This window comes from Pogonomyrmex barbatus, unplaced genomic scaffold (assembly GCF_055798465.1).
Source record: "Pogonomyrmex barbatus isolate J1 unplaced genomic scaffold, ASM5579846v1 scaffold1, whole genome shotgun sequence".
In the NCBI taxonomy this organism is placed as follows: domain Eukaryota; kingdom Metazoa; phylum Arthropoda; class Insecta; order Hymenoptera; family Formicidae; genus Pogonomyrmex; species Pogonomyrmex barbatus.
The window spans coordinates 1,411,850-1,438,786 of record NW_028297098.1 but is presented as its reverse complement, the minus strand read 5'-3'; the positions used below and the strand labels follow the sequence as shown (position 1 = coordinate 1,438,786).

The 26,937-nt window shown below is 37.5% G+C and overlaps 1 protein-coding gene across 11 annotated transcripts in view; it reads left to right on the top strand.

The window, feature by feature from the left end:
* The window catches only part of Ih (hyperpolarization activated cyclic nucleotide gated potassium channel Ih), a 139,898-nt gene extending 113,595 nt beyond the window's left edge, over nt 1-26,303 (top strand). For 4 of the 11 annotated variants that reach the window (XM_089078978.1, XM_089078919.1, XM_089079068.1 and 1 more), the window contains 8 exons: nt 4,917-5,024; nt 10,384-10,533; nt 11,616-11,834; nt 11,926-12,072; nt 12,320-12,437; nt 12,555-12,843; nt 14,089-14,224; nt 14,572-26,303. In XM_089078978.1, coding sequence (XP_088935104.1) covers nt 4,917-5,024; nt 10,384-10,533; nt 11,616-11,834; nt 11,926-12,072; nt 12,320-12,437; nt 12,555-12,843; nt 14,089-14,224; nt 14,572-14,718 — 1,314 coding nt within the window. In that variant the 3' untranslated portion in view covers nt 14,719-26,303. The remainder of the gene's footprint in view (nt 1-4,916; nt 5,025-10,383; nt 10,534-11,615; nt 11,835-11,925; nt 12,073-12,319; nt 12,438-12,554; nt 12,844-14,088; nt 14,225-14,571) is intronic. The other 7 variants (XM_089079134.1, XM_089079019.1, XM_089079102.1 and 4 more) reach the window with 3 other exon arrangements.
* Nucleotides 26,304-26,937: the final 634 nt, after the last annotated feature.

Here is a 26,937-nt window from a genome sequence, read left to right as displayed (position 1 = left end):
CGTAGTCCTGGCGATGCGACGTGTGACATGGATCACAGATTAGAAGATGCGATATTAGCTGAGAAGAGTCCAGTATGTATTGATCGATGGAGAATGACGATGCTTGCAGTATTATACCCTAGTGACAATGTTTTCTATAACTACATTGTTGAAATCCATGTTTCACCGACTAGCTGATTCCTCGCCAAAGTTCTTGGGAACGGTTTTTTGGTATGAGATGCTATCTTGTTTTTGTCGGGTTTTGTTGGAAAGTTTCCGTTTCTGCTAGGTACTAACATGAGTTTGGTTACGAATAGTCATTGTGTGAACAGGTCGTGTCGAATATTCGATCGCGCGATCGCAGGAATCGGCCGACGCCGTTCGTGCCGATCGCCATTGAAAAAAACTGCTCATTTCGAATTTCTCGACTCTCGATTATCGCCGGCCCCATAAGCCGTATAACTTTATTGGCCTGATACGACATAGGTGCGCATGTATATTACCGTATGAGTCAATAGCAATTATCGACGTTCTTTCAGCGACGGTTCTGCATAATCTAGATACGTGTGCATGTAACTGTATATTGATAGTATATACATTTTTTAATCGGATGCACCATTTTTTGACAATGGTAGCGCATGAGGGTTACGATGAGTGATGAGGAGTCGAGAATTCGTTTGGTATTCAATGTTATCGTATCGATTGACGTGATTGATTATTAAAGGGAATCCTCTGGTAAAAATATTCTTGTTCTTACACGAAAATACAATAAGAATGAGCCTGATGAAAAATTTCTGCGAGATAATATTCGACACGAACCGCTCAACAGACGAGAAAGTTGGTTGGTCTAACCGTAGGTCTGCCTGTGAGTGTTAGGTGTTAATTAACCCTATTTGTCCAAAATTCTTGGCGATGTGCCCGTGTTCAGTGTGTGTTCCCAGTTTTATTTATCCCCCCCCGACGATTTACTCCTCTCCCTCTCTTTCCTTCCCATGTGATAAACTTCTAGCGAGCAATCCAGCGCCCCAGTCGATTATTTCGTCCCTTCCCATTCGCGTTCCGTTCTGATTGCCTGTTGTTTCGTGTTGTCTAGATATGCCTGATTTAACGAGGAGGAAGCGATTCCGATTTCGTTCCTTTTTGTTTTATTTTGACATTTTACTTCCGCCAGGACGGAGAGTACAATTACGCAGACGTCGTCGGTACTTTCCTCTGCCCACGTATGTATCCGTATATCATCATATTTTTGTTCGTTTGTTCTCTCTTTCTCTTTCTCTCTCTCTTTCTCTCTCTCTCTCTCTTTTCTCTCAGGAGCACGTTTATAATATTATAATATTACCGGCGATATTTTCCAGCGTGGCATTTCTCATCCCCAACGTAGACGGTCGTTAGATGATAACTGCCCTGCCTCCCCCCTCCGTGGCAGGAGCGAGACAGCGTGCAATCTTTTAACCCATCTCGCTACCCGATATATATATATATGTAACGGATATGACGTTTCCTCTCTTTCGCGTCTTTCACGTCTCCGCTTGTCTTGAGAATTGCTGCTCCTCTGTGCGATCGCACGGCGAATCGCCAATGACGCAGTCTCGTCTCGATTCGATTGTGCAACGAGAGGAAAATTTTCCACAAGAGAGATGCTTCTTGCGCGTTGGCTCCCAGAAAGCGCAACATTTTCCGGAATACGTGTGCGTGTATGTGTATACATATACCATCGATATATTTATACACACACACACACACCCACATATGTACGTCGTAATGTGCTGTCATTCGTTTTTCGCGAAGGGAGACAGGAAATAAGGAGAGAACAGTCGATTAATCGTAGATTAGATCTGTGGAAAGAGACGATTCTTGTTTTTCCATTTCTTCTCTTATCAGTGCTTCCCAAAATAAAATTTGTCATGCCAAAGTGACAGATTTAAATGAAGATTATCGTCGATGTAGAAGAGTGTAAAATTAACCTGATTATCCTCGTCATCCATCTTAAAATAGAACATTGAGTATAAAAAAAAAGTACAGAAGAGTTTTATCGATACTTTATCTTAAGTTTCAATTAATTGAATTCATAATGTTCCCGATTTTTAGTTTAGTTATGTAAAATTTTTCACAGCATAATATAAAACATGAGCAATGCACAAAACAGGAAATCATGTTCAAAAATACATAAAAGAAAACAAAAAAGAATTGATAAAACATACCAAATTTATAATCGCAAATTTCCCTATTTCTCTTCATTTTACTTATTTAATATTAATTTTTTATCGTGCGATTTGCTTTGAATTAATTCTATTCCATTTTAAACGATGATGTAACTATAAAATGGTGGCAATTATATTACCAAATATTTCAGCAAGACAGACGATTTTTTTTTCATTCATTCGTGCGTGTATCTCCAATCTTAAATATAATAAAGCAACAAGAGCGTTTTAAAGGTCCCACTTCTATGCTCAATCTTCAATTAATTAATTAATTAATTAAAAAAAAAAGTAACAGCAAAACGCACTGCTCTTTGTAACGGATGCAAGAACTTCTCGGCCGTGGCACGTACATCCAGTTTCCCTTTACATCGTAATTAAATCAGATAACAAACACGAGTGCCTTTGTGAGCACGCACATTAGAGTTAACAGCCGCACAGTAGCGAACCGCGGCGATAATAGTCGGGGGGGCTGGTTGCATTCAGCGTGCAAATTAAAACGTACTCGCGTGTGTACGCACATTAAGAGACGATAAATCATAACCGTCATGCAGAAACGCGCGATTGTGTACGTCCGCGTATGATTTTCACGACGCGTACTTGGCGTGACGCGAATCGCGCGTTTCTCGAGACGCGCATAATTATCGAGATGTATGCGCAGACGTAGCGAAACGCAACAAGGAAGTGCCGTAAGAACGCGATTAAGGCAAAAGTGTCCCTGTGCCAATGTTTACCTGTGTACTTGTAATATCTCATTGATGTGATGCGAGCAGTGTACGATGTTCTTTCACCTATACGCGACGATCTCTTAGAAAAAAATTTTTGATAACAATTTCTCATAAAGTTTCTTCGTGACTTTTGCATGGAATTTTTCAGAAAGATGGGAGGGTTCTCCTTTGCATATGTTTACCTCGTCACAGATTTTGTTTCTTTCAGCAGAGCAGCGAAGCGCGCACATTGCCCTGGGAAGAGCAGAATTTTTATATTTCCACAGTTATCACATTTGCAGATTTTTCTCTCTCTCTCTTTCCTTCTTTCTCTCTCTCTCTCTCTCTCTCTCTCTCTCTTTTTTCTCTGTATCTCTCTCTCTCTCTCTTTCTGTCTCTTTCTCATCCGATATCTCATGAATCGAGGCTGAGGCAATGTTTATTATGTATCACCGACACCTGAAATGACTTTTGTTTCCTCAAGCATAAATTAATGTGCACCTTTCTTCTTCTGTTTTAGCATTTCTTCGATAACGCCCTTTTTCGATTCCATTAAATTAAAATGTGTTCAAAACAAAATATGCAATTTCTCTTATGTAGAAAAGTATCAAGTTCTCCTCGATATACATCTCAATTAAAAGCTATTTCGCTATTTTAATTCGAAACAATGCCGTCGAATTTGCATGAAAGATAATATCGACAGTGTCACGAAGTCAATTACATTCAATGAATTATTTCAATGAACCTACGCTCAAAATCAAAATACACGGCTTTGCAAGTTAATCGCGCGGTTTTTTTACTCAATCCGTAAATTCACCACGATACCACATATACATACATGTATATATATATATATATATATATATATATATATATATATATATATATGTATATGTATATCCGCTAATTAATTCATCGAGCTTTATCCAAGCTTGAAAAGGAACTGCGGCTTTACGCTTGGCGCGCGACTGCTAATTCGATAGCTTTGACTACTAACGAATGGCTTGTTGATTACTAATTATCTAATTCACGGATCATCGGATTGTTACTCTTCGTTATCATGCCGTGCCCCTTGCCGATTATATTTTCGCGTGCACACACTCGCTCACATCACCGAAATCGTTCTTTTTTACTTGCGCTCCCACTCACACTTTACCGATCTCTCATCACTCACGCGATCGTCCGATCGTTTTGGTATCCAGACTACTGAGTGGTCCGACACTCGCGAGCGAGGCGAGAGTTCGCACCGACATCGATATACCAACACCTGATGTTAATTATTTACTCTGTTTATGTGCTTGTGTATGTGCCAGTACTAGCGTTCAGGAGGGAGGATGGAAAATGAGAGGTACTAACACCTTATATTTATATGTACATATATATGTATATCGCCTTTCTCTATTTTTTTTTTTTTTTTCTTTGAATTTATTTCACCGTTAAATGGATAAATTAACGTGATCCACATGCGATCGTGCGTACGGCCTGTTTCAATGGGGTGTCATCGTTAAGAGTGCACAGTGACGTCGATTATTATTATTATTATTACATTTGCGCATCTGCTGGCGGACGTCGCGATCGAGTGTACTTCGCATATTATAGCGAAAGGACGATACTTTAGGGTTGGGATTGCCTTTCAGCACGTTCGTTGACGTGGCCATCTGTACCGCACACGGAAATTTCTGACGAGAGATGAGAAAAAGAAAATTGATCCTGTTATCTGCCCGACAATCTCCCAATCTACTACTTCTGTCTTACTTTTCGCCACTGAACCACCATCTTGCAAACTGTCGATTAATATATATATAAAACCACCTACTGTATTAACTATACCGACGTTTCTCTCCCGACCTCCTCACTGTTACTTTCGCTCCGTTTCTTTCTATCTCTGTTTCCCGTTCTTTCTTACGCTCTTTCTGACACTATTTCTACGTCCTCCTATCTCTGTGAAATTTCTATTGACCTCTGCAGAATTTCTATTAACGTGCTCTCTTCTTACTACGTCTGGCTATGTCCCGCTTTCTTTTGTTTCTAGATATTGCAGAACCTACAAAAAAAACGCACTGAGCGGAGGGGGCGCCTAAGTTCTGACAATATGACTAAAAAGAAGTCCGGTTTCAGCAAAAGCGACCTTATTTTTAAGGTAACCCGCCCTGGTGAACGCGCGAGCTCACGTCCACTCGATTCGCACCACGAATCAGCCTCGATTTCCCATCCGGTTTTCCGCGAGACTCGATAGAAGGAAGTCGATTCTCTCGACTTTTTCTTTGCCAAGCCTAACGATTAACATAATTAGTACGTCCAACAATAATTACCGATTAATTCCTCAAGGAACATTTTAACATAAATAAAAATAGAAAATAATACTTTAAGATTTCACAAGCACGACTAGAAATATTAGCGGAAATTTTTCAAAAATTGTCGATTTCCACAATTTTCGCCTCAAAATATTCGCATATCTCAATTAGATCGAGCATTTTTCTCCGAGAGTAACAACCAAAGAGCAATAATTTATAATGTCGCGCGAGAATTGGACGAACTTATTGTTGGCTGAACCGATCGACTGCCGTTCTGTCGGTGTCTCGCGAGGACCTGGAACGGGGCTGACGAGGTTAATTGGACGAAGGAGCTGTACGCTGATTGGCTCGTTGGTTTATTACAAACATTCAGCTTTTACTTTTTCCGCCGCATTATACATTTTACATATACCCGCAGCAATAGGCTATGCTTCTATACATTCACCATCGGCACCCGCCTAGCGATGAGAAAGTACCTGTACATAATCATGTGTGTGATATATACAATCTAGAGGCCAACGAATATATACATAGATAACAAAGAAAACGCCCGGCTCGGTGTAATTGCGAGCCACCTTTTTGCGCCAGCATGGCGTCAACTCGCGGACGTAGAGGCCCCGATGATTTCCAATGATTGTCGATCGACAGCGCGGTATTCGACGTGGAAGCGACGTGGAATGTACAGGGATCAGTTGTCAAAAAATCCAATGTCGCGCGTCCGACTCCGAATACGATCGTATACTCGTGGTTAAACCCTTCCTCTCTCCGTCTCTTTATATGTATTTTATATATATTGTATTTTCTTCCTCTCTCTCTCTCTCTCTATCTATCTATCTAGCTATCTATCTTCTCGATCTAACTTCCTCTCGTGTACTGTTTGTTGTATCATCTACGTCTCCTAGATCCTTCCGCCCTGGTCTTCCTATCCTTCCGTGACCCGATGGACGACCGCAAACGCCTGTTTTCCACGCACTATCTTGTGAAACGCTTTTGATCGCTAGACGGTGTGCACGATCCTGTGAAAACGAGCGCACGTGATTGGGCGTCCCTTCTCTGTCGCTTTGTTGCAAATCGCACACTGTAATATTAACTATGTACCCGAGGTGCATTCGCCTTACCTTAGATAACGAAAGTACAGGTGGGAAATGGAAAACACACCTAGACACCACTATCGCGCGAGGGCTAACGGAATAACAATTGGGATGCAATGCGTGTAGGAGTAGAGAGCTCGCTTGTCCTCCCCTGCCGCTGCTCTGCCAATGATATATATATATATATATATATATATATATATATATATATATATATATATATATATTCACCCTATGTAAACCACCCTCGCCAGCCGCGCGTCTTACGAGCTGCCCACCGCTGTCCGCTCTGTCGCTGCCCGTTCCCCGCTGCTTCTCGGCCGAGAAAGTGCACTCTGTCTTTCTGTGTAGTACCGCTGGCTATCTGTGTGCTTTGCAAAATCCGAAGAAGACACGAGAACGCGACGGAGGAGCGAAGACACACCTCTCGCCTTCTCGCTTCGTGCGTGTGCGGCTTGGCTTGCGCGACGCTTGAAAATACAAGAATCTCGTTTCGACATAGCAGCTGCGTTTCCGTTCGTTGTCACGCTCATAATCACTCGAATTCGTCTCGGCCGAAGTGTGCGAGAGACTATCACCCCCCCACGACAAACATCTCTCTCTCTCTCTCTCTCTCTCTCTCTCTTTCTCTCTCTTCCGTAAATCCATATACCCTCCCCCCCCCCCGTATATCTCGATTGTTTTCTGTTGTTGCTTTAAGTTTGCGGTAACTCACTTATGTTCCGGTGTCGTTTTTAGAACGTTTGTTGTTGCCCACTTACAATCTATCGTCATTCGTTAATTAGTACGCTGAAACTCATCTCTGATCGTTGATTGCTCATTCATCATATCAGCGAAGACATAACCAAGAATCAAGCTTTCATCCTTATTGGACTTGTGACTGTCTCGTAGAAGAGAAGGTTGATGTTGAGTTACAGTGTATACGTTTACCTTGTGTTACCTTCTTTCTTTCTTTCTTTTTTTTTTTTTCCCCCCCCCATTCTCGTTGATTTACGAAGCCACGCCGCGCTCGTCTACATATTACACGTCGTGTCGCTCGTTAACGGCATCGACGATATATATGTATGCGTGCGCGTGCGTGTACCGTGTATATTCAACGTGTACACACGATCTTTTTACTTGTAGACCAGGTAATGTATTGAGTTATATGTGATCTAGCCCGTAAGTCTCCCGTGTTTTTATTACTTGTTTCCTGTAGGCGCAGAAACAGTACCATTGATCATCATCCATGGAGTATCATAACACCCCGATAGATACTAGCCAGTACCCAGTAATGTTTTACCGCCATTTAGATAACCACCAGAGCTCCGCGCTTCATCGAAATCCTACGGCGATTGGGCATCGACGCATTTCTCGTCTCGTCTTTTAACAACACATTGCTGTGATCTTTGTTTAACGATGTATGTCTACTGATAATTGACAAACGCAACGCCTTTTTATGATCAGGTTTCCAGTTGTGCAATCGCACAAGTGACGAAGCTATGCGAGCCAACTCGGTACACAGTTAACTTATAAATTTTATTTATAATTTATGTTATATATTATTAAATTATTATATTATTAAAAAAATCCGGATTATTAAATTAAAAAAAATAGTTTAATCGTTTGAAGCGTTCTTCAAATTATTGTATAAATATAAGTTAGCGTTCGCTGATAAATTTCGTGTACATTCGTTGTTGTACGATCGCGATAAAAAGTGAAGAGAGAACGCACGGACGTTTTCCAAAAACACATAGATCCGGCATTATCTTCAATAAAATGACACATCTGTTTGAGCTTATTGTACGTTATTATATCATTACGTCGGTACGGCAATGGCTCTGTCACTTCTGCGGTTTAAGTGCAAGAGTAATTACCTAACTGTTATACACAGGGGAGAGGTCCCACTGCCGTACGATTTCAAGATCATTATCACCGCGATTGCCCAAGACTCGACAAGAATCCCGTAAACAGCTTCACCCGCTCCTTCTCACTTTGCTGTCATTTAGATTTATGTATTAATAAATTGCCGGCAAATTTCTCACCCCGACACGCGCGAGATGGGTCTCGAAAGATTCTCCCTCTCTCTCTCTCTCTCTCTCTCTCTCTCTCTCTCTCTCTCGGGAATATCGAACTTCCATAACTTATAAAGAGCACGGAAAGTGTATCAAGTATGATAGATACGGTGGGGCGATAAAAAGAGAAGGCTCGAAGTAGGTACTTGTGGGTGTTTGGGCAAGCGCATTTAAGTTCGTCGGAAAACTTCGGTTCGTCGCCGCATATAACGGTGCCGGATTCGAGAGAATTTTCTTCGCAACGTGCCCCGGCGACGGCGTCCCGTATTGGAAATTCATTTGCGCCGTCGGCGGGAGCATCCGAATGGAATCTCTTGAAAACGATGACCGAATACCGGTGCATGACACTCTCATTTATTGCGACGCGCGCGCGTCACGTTTCGCGTCGCGTTTCGAGTTGCGAGTTGCCGCACGCAGTACGAGTGCGGAAGCAGATATATGTCATTGTCACATATATGTACATACGTTACGTACATATCCATGAACATGAGTCGCACTTCATGATACCTTCAACGATCCTTAGATAATCTCTATCCTTATCTCTTGACTAACAGGAGAACGCCGAGATTAGCTCCGACTCCGACCCTTCGAGAAATTTCAATCAATCGTTACCTTCCGATCTTTAAATAAATAAAATCTCTCAAATTAATCTGTCTCATAAAATTTTAATTGCACGTAGAAAAAGTTTTCCCCAAAAATTTCATCACTTCGTACGTATATAAAAATAAATTATAAATATATCTGAATTTACAGATTTTTTTACAATCTCGCTTCCTGAAGTGATCCTGTGAATTACATGAATGACTCTCTTTATTAAAAAAAAAAAAAACCGAGTCGCCTGTTGAGATTGCATGTTTGTTAAATATTCCACTTGAACGCGCAATATTACCAGGAAAATGAATTACCTAATCGTGCGTATTAATCGTTGAGAAAAAAAAAATCAATGTAGTTTTCCGCGTGAAAGATAACCATCGAAATGAGATAGAGATCGGAATCTCGAAGGGTTAACTCGACAAATTAACCATGTCGGTACGTTCTCCGCGTGTTCTCCAGCTTTTTATTTTAGTACGGACGGATTCCCATATCGTACTTATTGCGCACGATGGAACCGAACAATTTGCAATTCACATTTAGAACCAAACGGACTGTATCGACGCTCATTGGATGAGCGTCGATTGTTTACTGTCCCTTTTTTTTTTTCCTTTTTGTATCGTCGTCATGTCATGAACATTTGGCGCATAAGCGGTTTGAGAATCTTGGCCCATCCAAGTTGCAAATGATTGATATTTTTTTGTTAGAGCATTCGTAGAGTAATCAGTTATTTATCAACGTTTTAGGTTACATTGAATTGTTCTTTTGTGTGCCACGTGATGCGTATTTTCTAATGTAGCATGCTTTTCTTAACAGACGAAAAAAAAAAAAAAAAAAAAAAAAAAAGAATTTCGAGAGTACGAGAACGGCGATGACAACTTAGGAAAAGTGTGACACTCTCTCACTTGAACTATGTATATCCGCGCTAAGATCTGAATACGAGCATTGATTCTTGCTTAATATATATTTGTCAATAATAAAAGTCTAGATCGTTTAATCAGTTATTCTGTTAAGCAGCAAAAACTTCAACTGACCGTTAAAACTTGTCGCAAAAATTTATCTCGATTCAGAGTTTTCTTGAAAAAAAAAAAAAAAAAAAAAAAAAAAAAAATCGCTATTTTATTAAATTTATAAATGACTGGTTAAAAGGATTAAATAGCTTCTCCGCAAAATTTCAAAAATGTTCGTTGAACAACTGTCGATGGACTGTCGATCGGATCTTAGTGTCGGATCCCGTCATGTAGTTTACTCAGTATTCCTAAACCTGAGCAACAGAAACAGTAATAGAACAGTGTACTCGACGAATTAAATATCTATCGCGTTTTTGTGCAACACTCGCTTACTTGCTGTACACTACGCAATCGGAGCTTTGGATAAGCCAGAGAAGTTTTTAATCAAAACATGTGAGGAAACATTCCGACACGCCTAAATCCGGCGCGAGAGTAAAGCTCTAACGTTGTTGTTGGCAGTTCCTGAATATGGCGTCGGTGTTCATGCGGATTTTTAACCTGATCTGTATGATGCTTCTAATCGGCCATTGGAGTGGCTGCCTGCAATTCCTGGTCCCCATGCTTCAAGGATTTCCCAGTAATTCATGGGTGGCCATTAATGAGTTACAAGTAAGTATTGTAACAGTATCTCATTCGAATACATTATAATTTGAATATTGAATTAACATATAATCGCAGGAATGAAAGGCAATCTGTGTTACATGTTTTTTTTAAAGCTATCTCTCATTCAATTTGCTTTCATCTTCATTACTTTCTTACGCGTATGATTAATTACTTCAGTTCTTTCAAAAATTTTGCTATCCCGTTTGGTACCCGTTTGGTATCCCGTTTTTCTAAACTTTTTTTAAATTTGAATATTTTTTTTTTTTTAATACAAAATGTTTCAAAAGTCAATCGCTCAAAAGGTGATTGAGGATCCAAAAACAAGAAAAAAAGTTGATATAAACATAGATCTGGAAAGTGCGTTGTTTTCAAAGTACCGCCATTTTTTATGTTAAAATCGCTTTGTTTTCACATTCTTTGTCAAAATTGAAAAAAGAGATGATCTTTGAGTTTTATAACATAACTAAAGTTAAATAAAAATTATGGGCTGTTTTAATGTTACACAGGATGCACCACTTGGAGATACAGCCCGCTTAGCATCTCTTGACAGAGATCAGAACTGTTGAGACAAAAGTTGTGAGACAAATCCTGAGTAATGCTAAAACAGCTCACAACTTTTATTTGATTTTAATTATGTTATAAAACTCATAAAGACCATCTTTTTTTTTCAATTTTAATAACAAAAACAATGACAAAAAATTCGAAAAAAGAAGCAATTTCAAATTTCAACGTAAAAAAATGGCAATAACTCGAAAACAACGCACTTTCGGATTTACGTTCTTATTAAACTTTCTTATTATTACCTTAACCTTCTTATTATTAATTTTCTTTCTTATTTTTGGATTTCCTCAATCACCTCTCGCGCGACTGACCTCCACTTTTGAAACACTCTGCATATGTGTAAATGAGCCATAAGCTTGACGCGAAAAAAATTAGCACGAAAAAATTATTTGGCGACTTGACAATCGTAAATTTTCAAGGAGCAAAGATCGAGAGAAGCTCCATGAGAACGTTCCGCGCTTTGTGCCGAAATTGGCCATCGATTTGCAAAATGCATTTCCGTGTTACGACCCGCCGCCTACTTGCAGGACTCGTTTTGGCTGGAACAATACTCGTGGGCCCTCTTTAAAGCCATGTCGCACATGCTGTGTATCGGGTACGGTAGGTTTCCACCACAGTCCTTGACCGACATGTGGCTCACCATGCTCAGCATGATCAGCGGTGCGACGTGCTACGCTCTTTTCCTCGGACACGCGACGAACCTCATTCAATCTCTCGATTCCTCGAGAAGACAATACCGCGAGAAGGTATAGACAATATGTCGTATAACAATATACAACGCGCGTTGTACTCGCCCGGAATTCATCGGAATTTAACTCTCGTTCGGCTTGCTCGTAGGTGAAACAAGTAGAGGAATACATGGCCTATCGAAAACTACCAAGAGAAATGAGACAGAGGATCACGGAGTACTTCGAACACCGGTATCAAGGAAAGTTCTTCGACGAGGAACTGATCCTTGGAGAGCTCTCGGAAAAACTAAGAGAAGTACGATGAGAGTCAATCGTAAAATATTTCCATCGAAACTAAATAAGATTAAGGATAATATATTTCTGAATAATTGCGCAGAATTGAAAATCCAACCCAAATGTCTCTCTAATCGATAATATTCGAGATATAGTTGTGATTTTTAGAAAGCATCGGGAAAATTTACGAAAGAGATTTAGAGAATTTTTAAAGAAGGTAAAATTGCAATAAAAATTGCAAAGTCTACAAAGATCGCGTCTTATTTCAGGATGTGATAAACTACAACTGCAGGTCGCTGGTGGCGTCCGTGCCCTTCTTCGCCAACGCCGATTCGAATTTCGTCTCGGATGTCGTGACGAAACTCAGATACGAAGTCTTCCAGCCAGGTATCGATTGTTTACGATAAACATGCCTTCTTTTCGCGTAGATAAAATGTCTTGCCCGTCTAACGTTTTCTCGAGAGCTGTATATTGTATACAGGAGCGTGTGTGTGTTTCTCGCAGGTGATATCATCATTAAGGAGGGTACAATCGGCTCGAAAATGTACTTCATACAAGAAGGCATAGTCGACATCGTGATGGCGAACGGCGAGGTCGCGACCTCGTTGTCGGACGGGTCTTACTTCGGCGAAATCTGTCTGCTGACGAACGCGAGGAGGGTGGCGTCAGTCCGAGCGGAGACCTACTGCAATCTCTTCAGCCTCTCGGTGGATCATTTCAACGCCGTACTGGACCAGTATCCCCTAATGCGCAGAACGATGGAGAGCGTTGCCGCCGAGAGGTATAAGCTTTGGTTAGGTTTGTTCTATCGAGTTGGTGTGCTAATAGATGTCAATCATCATCTCCCACTCCCATCTACTTTATTTGAGCATTTCGTACTGTCCGACGGAACGGAGATCAGTCATTTGCTGCCTGTCGAAATCATGTCGCTCTCGCCTCAACATACCGATATTCTCGTATGTGTTGTTAGAAACTCGAAACGCTTGTTTTACACATACATACATACACACATACGTCAAACAAGATTTTTTTCGCGGAGAGAAAAATGAAAAGATGAAGGGCGATATTGTCGGCCATGTTGATTTTCCTTGTGAACGAAAACAATTGGAGAGTTGGGAAGAATTTGAGAGAAATTGATTATGATGAAAGCGCACTAACTTACGATACTTATAATGAGTTGAGAGAGTTAAATCTGCTCGAAATATCTTTGACGCAAAGATATAACCGGAATTTTACGTCCATATGAGGATAAATATCCGATGTAGTGGTGCATACCTCATGAAATCGGATATTGACCGATTGAACGAATTGAGAAATCGTACAACAAAAGTTTTACACTCTCGACACATTCATTACATAATAATGTTCTATTTATAATTTGGCATAACATATTTTATAAATTAATTTGAAAATATTATTTTTGTCACACCGCGCAAAATATTTAATTATATAAAAAGCTGCATTATAAACTAAATAATTGAATTATTTCCCCACTGTTACAAAGTTTCTGCAAAAATATTTTTAATAACAAAACTTGTCGAAAAATTAAAAATTCTCCAAAAAAATAAAAAAATTATAACATATAAATATTATAACAAATATACATAATACTATACATAAACATTATATTATAACATTATATTAATTATAACATATAAATTGAAACTAAATAAAAGTTAAAACTTAAAAAAATTACAAATAAATTAAAAATTAAAATTCCTCTAAAAATTACACATAAAATACACCAAAATTATACATTCGCTGTTTTAATGGCAAATCGACGAAATTCCGCAATCAGTGTGGCAAAGATAATCGATTTTGTTTTATCAGTTTACCTCATTCAACTACCTTTAGCAGTGCAAGTAGTATTGAAACAAATAATAATCGCTGTTAAGTACAGATGATAAGCTGCGGGCACTATAAAGCACCACAAAACGGATGAATCACTGTGCTGCTAAGTGGTTTAGAATTTGGTGTGAATAATAGTAGGTTATGCCCCATGCAACATTCCCTACGCTTAATCATGCTCTCCTTGTAGGCTAAACAAAATCGGGAAGAATCCTAACCTGGTGGCACATCGCGAGGAGGATCTTGGCAGCGAATCAAAAACGATAAACGCCGTAGTAAACGCGCTCGCGGAGCAGGCCGCGCATGCCAGCGCCAGTGAGGAATCGGTAAGTATGCGAACAATCGTAAAATCTGCTACGATTAAGCTAAATGAATATATATACGCTCTTTTAATAACGCATCTTACCTAGCCAAAAGAAGTAGCAAATGCGTTTCATTCTCATTCTCAATGTATTTTATTCCTAGCCTGATTGCAACATATTCTAATCTAAACGAAATAAGTAAGGACGAACAAGAAAAATAAATATAATTAGTTTAATCTAATTAATATATAGAATTTATATTATAAAAATTATTATTAGAAATTTTAATAATAAAATTAATTTAATTTATATATATAGAAAAATAAATATAAACACTTGCATTGTCATTTCGCAAAATTTGTCATTTTCAGGTACACAGTATGGAGCTCAGAACGCTGCCGGCTTGCCTCTTGCCCAGACCAAAGTCTGAGAACAACTTCGCGAGCCAAGAACTTACGAGGGAAGGACGGAGGATCTTCCACAAGAGCGACACTTTCCACAAGGATTCGTATCAATGACGACACTCGTTTTACTAGCATATGCAGAGATACTAGCGGCTCCATGTTGGAAACGACGATGGAACTTCTCTCTCGTCGATAGGACAATTGGTGGTTTTGTGCCCGGTGCTAGGGCGATCCTATAGCAGCGGTCTATACATAGATATCGGCCATGCCAGTAGTCCTTTAGCAATCGATTTATAGCGCCTTCTTATATTAATCTGACGGCATTTTCGTCCAGGACCGCAAAACCGCCGAGACCGAGTCTTACGTTCCAACCGTGATACAGATCCGTGAAAAAAAAAAAATCACACGGCAATTTATATATATATATATATATATATATATTGCAATAATATATAAATACTATTGATAAATATATAAAATCTCCACGAACTATCGTCGCAAAATAATTTCGTGGATGGAAAGGAAAGGTTTGAAGTATAAAGGAAAAACTTTTACATTTTAGGCCCCCTTTATCTTTCAAACTTGGTTCGACTTCTTTTATTTAGAAAATGATGACAAAGCATTTCACACAATAGCGAAATTTTAATCTTTTATGAGCGCAAGGTGAAGGAAGAGGAAGAAATATCTGTATCTCGGTTGGAGAAACATGGAGCCACGTTTCACGCCGTGTCTCTTCATTGAGAATAATCGCCGCGTCTCGTCGGATGTAATATTAAAGATGGATGGACGCAGCGAAGAATGAAGATCTCAAAGACGACGAAGAGCAGGCCTAGAAGTTTATAGAGAATATGTAGCCCACGTCGTGTGGGGAAAAGAAATTAGGTATAATCCTAAATAACAATGTAATAACGATGCGTAATAATTCTCTGTGATTTTGCAAGTTGACGTTTCGCACCTTAGGAAAGAAGAAAAAAAAACCCAGTATAATCTACGTGAAGAATTAGAATGCTCTTTTTTTTTTTAAGGCAACAACTAACATAGAGAAATCGTACGTCGTAAGACCAGAGTATTCCGTTTAAGTTTAACGCGATCTTATCTTTAGCTTCGTACTGCATTAGAGCCGCGTAAATAAGCGAAACGAATAAAACGCGTAATACTCCGTACGGGGAAAGGAAAAGGAGGAACGAAGAAGAGAGGACTCACGTGGGATGGGCTAAAATGTCTTCAATTCAGTGAAAGCTCTTTTTCTGATTTCAGAGCAAAAAACGAGTTTGCGTTTCCATAATCTCGCTTGTTTGATAGACCTTCTTTTACGTATCTTGCTTTTACGTTTCGATTCACCTCGAGAGTATTATAACGACACTAAAGCCGAGTTGATGATTACACGCTGCGACTCACGTGTCGGATACATTCGATAGACCGTCCTGGTACAGAAATAGGGGAGGGAAATTACGATAGCGCGTTTGAGAATCCGCGGACGAACTCAGAGAAAGAGAAACGGGGGAAAGGATATTTGGAAAGATGCGATTAACCGGTTCTACAAATGCTACCGAGGTCCCGAAGGCTGTGTTTACTTGTTGAGAGTCCTTCGGGCCGTTGTGGTTACATGTCAATGAATGAATATTAAGCGAAACGCGAGCAAAGTATCTTTTTATGAGATGAAAACAAAAAGAAAACGCGATGTACTATAAAAGAAGTTATAAATACTATGTAATAAATTATTATTATTATTGTTATTACGATTATTACTTGCAATGATTACTACATCACTACCGCATAATTAGGCGACTAAATAAATTATCAAAAAAAAAAAAAAAACAAGATACAGATATACATATATATGAAGTATTGTGCATAGTGGTTAAATATCGTGTTGCAAGATAACCCTATATTGTTCTCTACGTGCGAAATGGTTTGACGCCGACTAAACCATAACTTACAAACAATTTATACTTCACAATTCCCCCCCCCCTGATCTATATTGTATTCCGTTTTTTTTAAACCATGTTTTATAAATACCAATATCTTCGAGGCCAATTGAATCATACCGATCGATCTCGCTTTGCATATTTTATAGATGCTATTCGAAATCAAATAATATTTTATTTCAGATACCTCACGATAAAAGAGGATTCTCGGCATAAATAAGTTTTCAAAAGATAATTATAATACTGTAATACTAATTTAATTTATTCATTATCGTAATGTAACGTGTTCCTTTAAGTTTTTAATCCCGAAGAGCACAAGTATACTTGTAGTATTACCTAATGTTGCTGAATTTCTATTCAAAAAAATTGTAATCAAATGCGTTTTTACACAAGTCACTAAGAAGAAAAGATTATTTTTTCGATAATTGACGAAAATAAAATTGAGAATTATAAAATTAAGAAATTTAAAAAAAAAAATATGTTAATTCGTTATGCTCTTCGGAATTACAGAATTACGTCTTTTTAACATTAGTAAACGTGCGATCGAATCATTCGTTTTTATTTTCTCTTAGATTCGAGATTGCGGTGCTCCCTTCCGCGTGAAAAGTAAATCGGTCATCTTCTATTAAAAATAACGCCCGAATGTTATTTTTATTTGTACGATGACGAGACTCCATTAATGAGCGCACGATTGAAAGGAGTGAGCCGATCGTTTTTTCTAGTTGATGCGAATTATATATATATATATATATATATATATATATATATATATACATTATCGCGAATACATGTACATATGTTTCCACATAAAAGTTTAGATGCGCGTTTTTTCTCATACATATACATATGTAAACATGAACACTTACACACACGTGCGAGAGGGAGAGAGAGAAAGAGAGAGAGAAAAAGAAAATGAAAAAGAAAGAAGTACCTATTTTTCATGTAAGAGAGACATAGTTTTTTGTCATTATTTTACACATCTTTACGTCTCATACTAAATATCTCTCGTGAGTATTGTATAACATTATATATATATATATATATATATATATATATATATATATAATGTTATACAATAGTCACGAGAGTGTAAAAAGAGAGAGAAAGAGAGAGAGAGAGAGAGAGAGAGAGAGAAAGAATGCGTACGAGAGGTCAAAACATTCCAAATGGTAGAGTAGTCGTAGACCGCCATAATCGACGTTTTTATAGTTTCATCTGTACGAACGGTCTAGGATTAATCTGCCGGTTCGGGCCTAAGAGATACGCATTAATATATAAATATATATAAAACATTGTTTTATATATACATACATATAAAACATTGTTACTGTGCTCCGAGACGAGTGCGAGGGAAAGAAGTGATTATATACAAAAGAAACAGAGGAGGAAATTATACTCTTATTACCACTGCTAACTGAATAGACACTATTTAGCAACTGTCTACTTATGTCGATAAAACGATTAAAAAGAGAGAGAGAGAGAGAGAGAGAGAGAGAGAGAGAGAGAGAGAGAGAAAGCGGAGGGAAAGGAAGTGCTGTGTTAATACTCCACTCACACACATGTAAAAGATATTACGTGTACATAATACCATACGTAATATGTACGTAAGATACGAATCTATAGCGCATTATAAAAAGGAAACACGAGAAAGAATAACTATTTAGGATTAAACAGAGATCGTATGACTATATTCGAGGCGTGTGAACCTTATTATCCGTAAACGCTAACAGACAAGAGTGAGACACTTATTAAATAAAAACAAAAAAAAAAAAAAGAAGTGAATAGTTTTTGTATTGAGAGATAGGTTGCGCGTGAACAGCGGAATATACATATTAGATCAGAGCAGAGGAAGAGGGAGGAGGGGGAGGAGGAAGAGGACAGATCCGGAAATCGGAAATGGACGCAGTGTGTCTAAGTACCGACGGAAAGAGAATCGAGATAAAAAAAAAAAAAAAAGAAAGACGAGAAACACAGGTTTACAGTGCGAGAGATTAATCGGATAGCGTGCACCGAATTGCGAAAACGTTAGATACAATCTGTTGTCCGAGGCTGATTAAAGTGCGTCAATTTAGCTACGATTTACGTAGAGAGCAGAAGCGTGGGAGAGGAAAGATCGTATACGTGTGTTTCAAATTTCACATATCAATCGTTCTGTTGAAAGACGTCGCGAAAGTATAACGCTGCGGATGCGAGAATTGTTTTTACAGCGCGCTCGGCAAAAACGCTTGACTTGGTATAGCGTGTCGTGCTCGTTTTCTTAAAACGTTTTCAATCTCACAATTATCAGAAAGCAGACTGAGAGCAGACTCTTGAACAAAATTTTTCCACATGTCGTACATCTCCCGCGTTATATACGCTCGATATATCGATAATCTCGCTCGTTAAATATCGCGCCTACAATAAACAGAGCGACCGTCTAAGACTATCTTCTTTTCGAAGTAGACTTACAATTTTTCCGTTTCCGGTTTCAAGGATCGAAAGCCATAAGAATGGATCGATAAAGAAACATGATGACTGTCCGAAGCTAAATAAAACGCTATTAGACGATCCGCTGTTAAACGTTTCTCAATAGTTCTCGCACGGTGACACGGTACTCCTGCAAAAAATCACGATTTCCAAAAACAATATATCTCGTCCCTGTCTTTATGATTGCGCATTGCGTACTATTAAATTTCTTAAATATTGATCGATAAGATAAATGCAATTAAATATCGTTAGCTCTAGCAATTTTCACGAAACGTGTCATTTTAAGAGTCTCCACCATTGTTTTTCTAGAACTGTTCGAAAATCAAATGTGATTGAAACAACGAATTATGCACACATTATACTCGCGTATGCGGTAATTCTTATATAATATTAAATAGAAGTGTGTAATCGCGTAGTAGATCTTAACAGTTGCTCGAATGCAATGGTGCTGTCACACGCCACGGATTTTTTTTTCTCTCAAGAAGCCGTAAATAATTGTGAAATTTCTCCACTGGAAACACATAACACATCCCTCCACCAGAGCAATCGCGTCAAACGAATATCAAGCAAATTTATCTATTTCATTAACATCTGTGACGTAATTGTAATTCCGTATTACTCAAAATTATTTGAAAACTTTTCAATTTTCGACATTTGTGCTTGATCTCTCCTGAATCTCTCCAAGTATCGTAACACCGTGTGAAAACTAGAGCAGCTAGCTGGGAAACCTGCGTAGTACGCCTTGTAAAAAAATAAAATGAAGAAAAACATTACCCTAGCGTCAATTTTCTACGAAAGAGTTTTCTACAGGGTTCACACCATGAGCGGGAATTCGACGTCATGCTTATGGTATGAATATGTACGCTGTTGCGCGGCGCTGATATGAGTCTACCGACTACGTTTTTTCTATTGCACGTTATTGCGTTTGTAATTATGATCGTTTTTTCGGGCGTGCGAAGAAAAGCAGCCTGCAGCTGCTGAGGAGAAAATTATCAGTTGTCGTGAGAGCTTGCTAGAGATCGACAGGAATGAAAGGAAAGAGTTGCTTCAATAAGATACTTCGATTTTTCTACGCGAGTTTGCTTCCGTTTCTTTGGCGATGCAAAGGTTTACTTGGCGTTTCGTAAAATAAGATTTTTCAGGAATTTAGCTACAGAGGTTGTATGAAAAAAAAAAAAAAAAAATTGGATGAAATACATGGCAGAGTAGGAACGCTGCGATTCTCTAGAAGTACATTGCCGATATCTTTCGCGATGCTAATGGCGTAGCTTGTGTAACAATTTCCACAAATAGCCATGATTATTTGGAGATATTAACATTAAAAAAATCCAATCGATACTTTGCCTTCCATTGTAAGCGCGCGAAACAAAAATTTATAACAGATTTACGTAGAACTTTACGTAGAAATTAATTATCCAAATTTCAGCGGTACTCACCTCACGAACAATTTATTTTCCTCGATGCTATGCTACTACTCGCGAAAGATCTTACATGTGCCATAAGAATACAAAGTAATAATAATAAATAAACGTGCAGACTGTGCCGTTCTACGCTGCTGTGCGTATTTCATTAAGATCAGCTCATGCTGTGAGTAAGCAATAATTAATAGCAAGCATTTAATTAATTCGAACGGAGGAGATCAATCGGACCTTCAGCTAATAACGCTTGGTACGTACGAATATCTCAAGCTATCGTACGACATCTCGGAGATGCAGTTGCACCTCATTAGGCGTCACTTTATACCGAGTGGAAATTAGTAGCCGTACGCGTTCTGGCCGAAGGAACACACACAATCGTGCTTTTCGAGATCTAACTTCTTCTCGTTTTGCGATTTACGTAGCTGATTTTGCGATTCGATATATTTTATTAACGGGACAATTAGGCATACGAATCTAGATGGAGGAACTGCATGCGTTTAGGGAAAAATTAGCGCGGGCCGCGAATTTGTGCAAGCCGCATACCTATATACATATATATATAATATATATATATATATATATATATATATATATATATATAAATATACATATATAAATATATACATATATATAAATTCGAATCGAGGTCACACTTCTTTTCTAACGGGGCCGTCGTTTCTTTTTAAAACCGATTCGATCCTAGCCTGGCTATATTATATATTTAGGGAATTAACTGGCCGACTATACTTTTATAAAGTGTACGAGAAGTATTTCACGCGCGTATTTAGACATCGGCACCTTTAAAATATACTTGCCATAACGAATGCCTTAGCAAAATGTTACTGTATAATTGAGATACCATGGGGAAGAAGGTATATAAATATAATAAGTATACATGTCACACACGACACATCATACACACACACACACACACACACACACACACACACACACACACACACACACACACACACACACACACACAAAATAGGCAAATGAGTCAAAAACCAATTGCACATCAAAGAAATACGTGAGTAGAAAAGAATACCTACATTCACCGCGTGCACGCATAAGATATACCGTGATCATGATCGATCGCGATAGATATTATACGTGTAATCACGTTAACAAATAATCGATAGAAGTTGAACAGTCACTCTAAAGCAGAGTATGCGAGACTTCTCAGAAGCGCACGAAAATTTAAGTAAGGGATGAAGCTGCAAAGTGAGAATATATTATTAAATGTATTATATTAAGATTCAATTACTTTTAGCGAATGAAAGAGCGATCATTAATCATGTACATACCATCGATGGCAATACTCAACTTCGCCCGTCCATTTAGTTTCTATGTTTCGCGAAAAAACTGGACTTTATTTATCTCTTATCAAACTGCAGAGTTCGTTCTCATAAAAATGAAAATAAAAAGGAATCGAGCAGGAGAAAATCAACACGAAAATATTCATTTCTTTCTAATATTACATTTTTAAGTGTCATCTGTGACGCCTTGGCACATGGAGAAAAAGGAATGGCGAATATTGGATATTAAAAAATACAAGACAGAGAGATTATTAACATAAAAGAATTTGAAAAAATCTAATTAATTTTGCACGCAAATATTCTGTTGAAATTTTGAAAATTATTAGCTATTTTAATCGCAAAATTAAAATAGACAATTTTAATCACCAAAATTAAATTAAACTAATCTCCGTCGGAAACAATTAAATTATGTGCGTATTCCATATTATAATTTTTATTTTTCGATATTATACTTGATACGGACAAATATATAAATATATACATGACATATATATTAGATTTCTCCAGTTTAGTTCGTCGTTAATATCGCGGTTATTAATAAACAAATTTCTTTTTCGAAGGTATTAAATAGATATTAGACCAAACATGTGTTATTAAAACGCGATTTTTCCCAAATAATACTCGAAATATAAAAAATTCAAGTTCTGACACAACATGATTCTCATGTTTTAACATTATCGATTTATGCCTTTCAGTATTACTCTTTATCGAAAGTCGGCCGCTTATAGATCAAATTATTAATATCATACTAACTAAGATATTATTCTACAGCAATACATTTTGACATTCAAAAATAATTAATAATTTAATTTTTGCTAAAAAAAATTTTTAAAGAAAAAAACATTTTTTCACATATCGTCACGTATTGTGTTCTACCTGCCAACAAAATTACGTGCATCTGCATACATGACATTCGGATGACAGCACGACGAGTGTGAATGCATACACACGTGCGGACAAACGTACAGACACACATAACACACATGTACATGCATACTCCGAGATTTCATACAGTATCACACTAGCAACTAAGTAGTTGAAGAACTAAACTATGTATAAGAGAAGAAAATGAGAGTAAAAAAAAAAAAAACAATATCAAGTATCAAAGGTCAATGGCAAAATAGTTGAAAGATTCTAGCTTCGTGGCGAGGAAAACAATTATTTTCTATGCTATTATTTAATCACTGATAATGTAATCTATGTTAAACTTGTCCATGCGTACGTGTACATTGCAACGCGCCCGCATGTGCTTAACGAAGCTTTACGAAGCCGCATAACAGCAACTATGCGAAACGCACGACCGCGACGACTGTATTTCTTATCTGACTATTAGAATTTCCATGTCGAGGTGTTTTTCGCTGGGGATTATTTTTCAATTGCCGCTACACTGCGTTAAGTGGACGTGTTACTGGTGTACACGCATGTGCGGACAGACTTGTACATATATATAGAATTGCAAATAAAATATTACAAAGCGATACGCGTTCTACCAGTGAAGTCAATCGCGATAAATCGTAAAGTAGCAAAGAGAAACAATTTCAAGAGAAACAAGTACTAAGGCTAATCACGTAGTAGGAAAAAAAGTAACAACGTCTCTATGCTGCTGAAGTCGGCGAAAATAAGGCAAACGTTTGTATATTTCGTCAATAGATTTCCACACGCATTACGATGGGACTAACGTAAACGCCTGCAAGTATATTGCTCTTATTTGTTTTTTTTTTTTTTGTTGTGATGAGTTACAAATATGTCGTAATTAGCATTTCAATCAGCGTTGAAATACGTTCGTTCCTTATATTGCAGCGTTCGCTAAATCGATTTTGCGATCGATATTTTACAAAAACTTTACGTTATGTTACAGCATGATAGGAAATAGAAGCGAAAGAAACGTATCAAATGAAATGTAAAATTAGAAAAATCTACATAACACTTTCCTTGCGTGCCGCAAAATATGATAATGCTCGTACTTGTAAAAAAAAAAAAAAATTAACAATAGAGTTTCTGGAATTCTGTCTTTGTTTCTAGACGGCACTTATATGCTGATAAAATGTCAACTTTACTTTCGTAATAATCATTAATGAAGATATTAATATAATTTAGTGCCTTCGCTGCTATTTATTCTAAGAATAAATACTTTGGTGCAATTAGTATTGCCTGTTCAAGAAACTGATTTCTCCTCGTACCATCCTATGATTCATATCAAGTTTTCTTGGATGTATATAGGTATATTATACTATATTAAAGTTTTACGTAGGCTTTTCTATTAAATGATAAAAGTGCAAACAGAGAAAAAAATCTTACTTTATTGTGGTACAATAAAAGCGCGCTATTTTCATTAATTAATGCAAAACTGTCTTCTGTTTGGTTCAATGTGCAACTAGAGAAAAAATACTTTTAAATTTTGAATATCAACAAACGTCCTAAAATCAGAATATATTTAAATTAGATATATATATATATACTGTAAAACAAATAACTGCAAATATTTTAAAATTGCTTTAAATTTTCACATACAACTTTACTTGTTTAATTAAACGCGAATTGCGTTTAACATAATTATATATTTCTACTTAGAGTCACGAAAGAAAAAATATTTTTGAAATACAAAGAAAAGACGTCCGCATATCTTTCTTAAAAAGTTTGATCGGAAATATGCAGAGCAAGTGTTTCACGCGAAATCATTAATTTATAACACAACATCCCCGTGCAAATATTTTTCCGTTGTTATCAAAAAAATTCGTCATATGAGGAAAACGAGACAATTACGTCGGAGCTCGCAATCAATATGATACTTGTCACAACACAAACTGCGATTATTATCACAAATTTAGTAACGATATTGCGTTGCGGAACATCATAAATGAGACAGATGACAAATACGATAATATCGGTAATGGAGTTTTTTTTCTAAGCTTAACCGCAAATACACAATTACCCTATTACGTTACATTGGCTCAAATACAATTACTGTATTACTATATTGTTGCAAGACATAATTCTATTTCATTTCTGGGATTTTCTTAAGTAAATAAACAGATATCCTTTTTATAGAAAACACTACGTATACGCTATATATTATGTTATATTAAGAAGGATTCTCTTATAAAACTGTTCCAATCCGAATTCAATTGTACAACTGTTTACAAATTAACAAAATTTTCTTGATAAACTGATAGTAAATAAAATCAGCTCTTTTCTATACATTACGAAAGATTTCATTAATGCATTCGAGTTTGTCTTCTTTCGGAATTCTACAACATCGCCTGCTGAGGACCATGCATTCGCGCATGTCTACAAAATTAATAAATTTTATAAACTATAAGGCATATAGAAGAACATAAGATTATATCAATTATATAAAAGAGTAATAACATTAAATCTTGTCTAACTTATCTATTTTCATTCCTCGCAAATATTTCTACTCTTATCAAAATCTATTTCATACTAAATCAGTTCCTTACATAATAACAAATAATAAACCAATTAATTTGACACAAATTATAATGTACGATCGACGAATTCATGGTCTTTAGATTGCGAAATTTATTGCCGAGCAGTTTTATAATCCTATCAGAAAGGAGCCAAAAGCCGCTTTAGATAAGAATGCGACTGCGATAGGATTCAATGATCGGTTAAGTGTTCGCGTATTCGCGACCTAAAATGAGAGATTGCTATGCGTACGATTTAAAGCATGGGAAACGAGAGTGCCGAATTGTGTATTAGTGAGTTATGCGATATTCAAACAAGGACAACGACAATGACGGTAACCGTGACAACAACGACGACGATGACGACGATGACGACGACAACGACGACAACGACGACTACGAAAATGTCAACTAATATATTATAAATTACCGCTCAGAAAAAGAGAAACGAATGAGATATTCGTTGTACCTATGTACATTGAATTATACATGTGGTATATATCCGCGTGTACAGTCGAAGCCCCAATGTAATATGTAAATAAGCCAGCGGACAATACATGAAAGCGAGAAAGAGAGAAAGAGAGCGAGAGCGAGAGTGCGGTGACGAGAAAAAAAAATAGAAAAGAAAAATAACAAAAAAAAAAAGAAATGAGTGATGTCGCGCGTTGCAATAAGCGTAGACGCCGGCGAGTTCGCAAGGGAGAAAACTTTCGATTCCGTGCACGCAAGCAAGATTAATTAAGCCGCTGTTAACGAGTGTCATGACGAATGAACATAGACCGGTAGTGTAACAATACCAACTTCTCATCTCGGGCGAGACATTTCTCCATGTGCGAACGAGCCGGACCTGTTGACGATGAGATAAAAAAAAAAAAGAAACAAAACAGCTAATAATAAAAAATATAGCTTTATTATGGTCACTTGAGGAAAAAAAAATTGAACCATATACAAATAAAAATTAAACGGTCGGTCACTAATCATCAATCAGCAGACTTTGGAGCTCGCGTTTCATTAACGCAAATATTTACAACAATGTCGCATGTTTGATAAAATTGTGATGATTGTTCGATGAAATTGGTATCAACTGCTCCGCTAAAATATCGTATCTCGAGAATACAAAAAAAAAAAAAAAAAAAAGAAGAAGATAGACTTGAATCCTCACCGATGGGCGCACGCTTCGATAATTTCATTACGGACTCAGCCTACGAAGTGTGAAGCGCGATATTTTAACAGAACTCTCACGTCTCGTCGCTGCTGTGCCCCTTTACATTCAATCTTAATCAACAGCGAAGGCGTTTATCGATTTTACAATGCAGGTATCTTACATAGGCGTATATATACTATTGCGACGCGTAAATCAGTCGAGATATAGGGCGCGGCCGAGACATGGCGGGCATACACGACAAAGTGATACCTGTAATGAAACGACTGTATACATATATATCGAAAAGAGAATTATATCATATGTAATCGTTGATGACGTTAAATGCACACTGGTCGTAGCAATGATATTTTTTATCGAAGATGCTCAGCGAAGTCTACTGACCCACATTGACTCACTCACTGACTCGCTCACTCACTCTATCACTCCGATCACTCACTATCCACTCTCACTATAGTATATATGTTACGAATATGTGCTTTATATAGTTTAACAAAATAAATTATTTCAAAAATTTACAGCGTCTAACGCCTCCTACTTTCATTTGTCAGTATGAATATTACTTTCTTCACTTATGTGTGAATATGATATATTTATATGTGAAGAAATATGTGT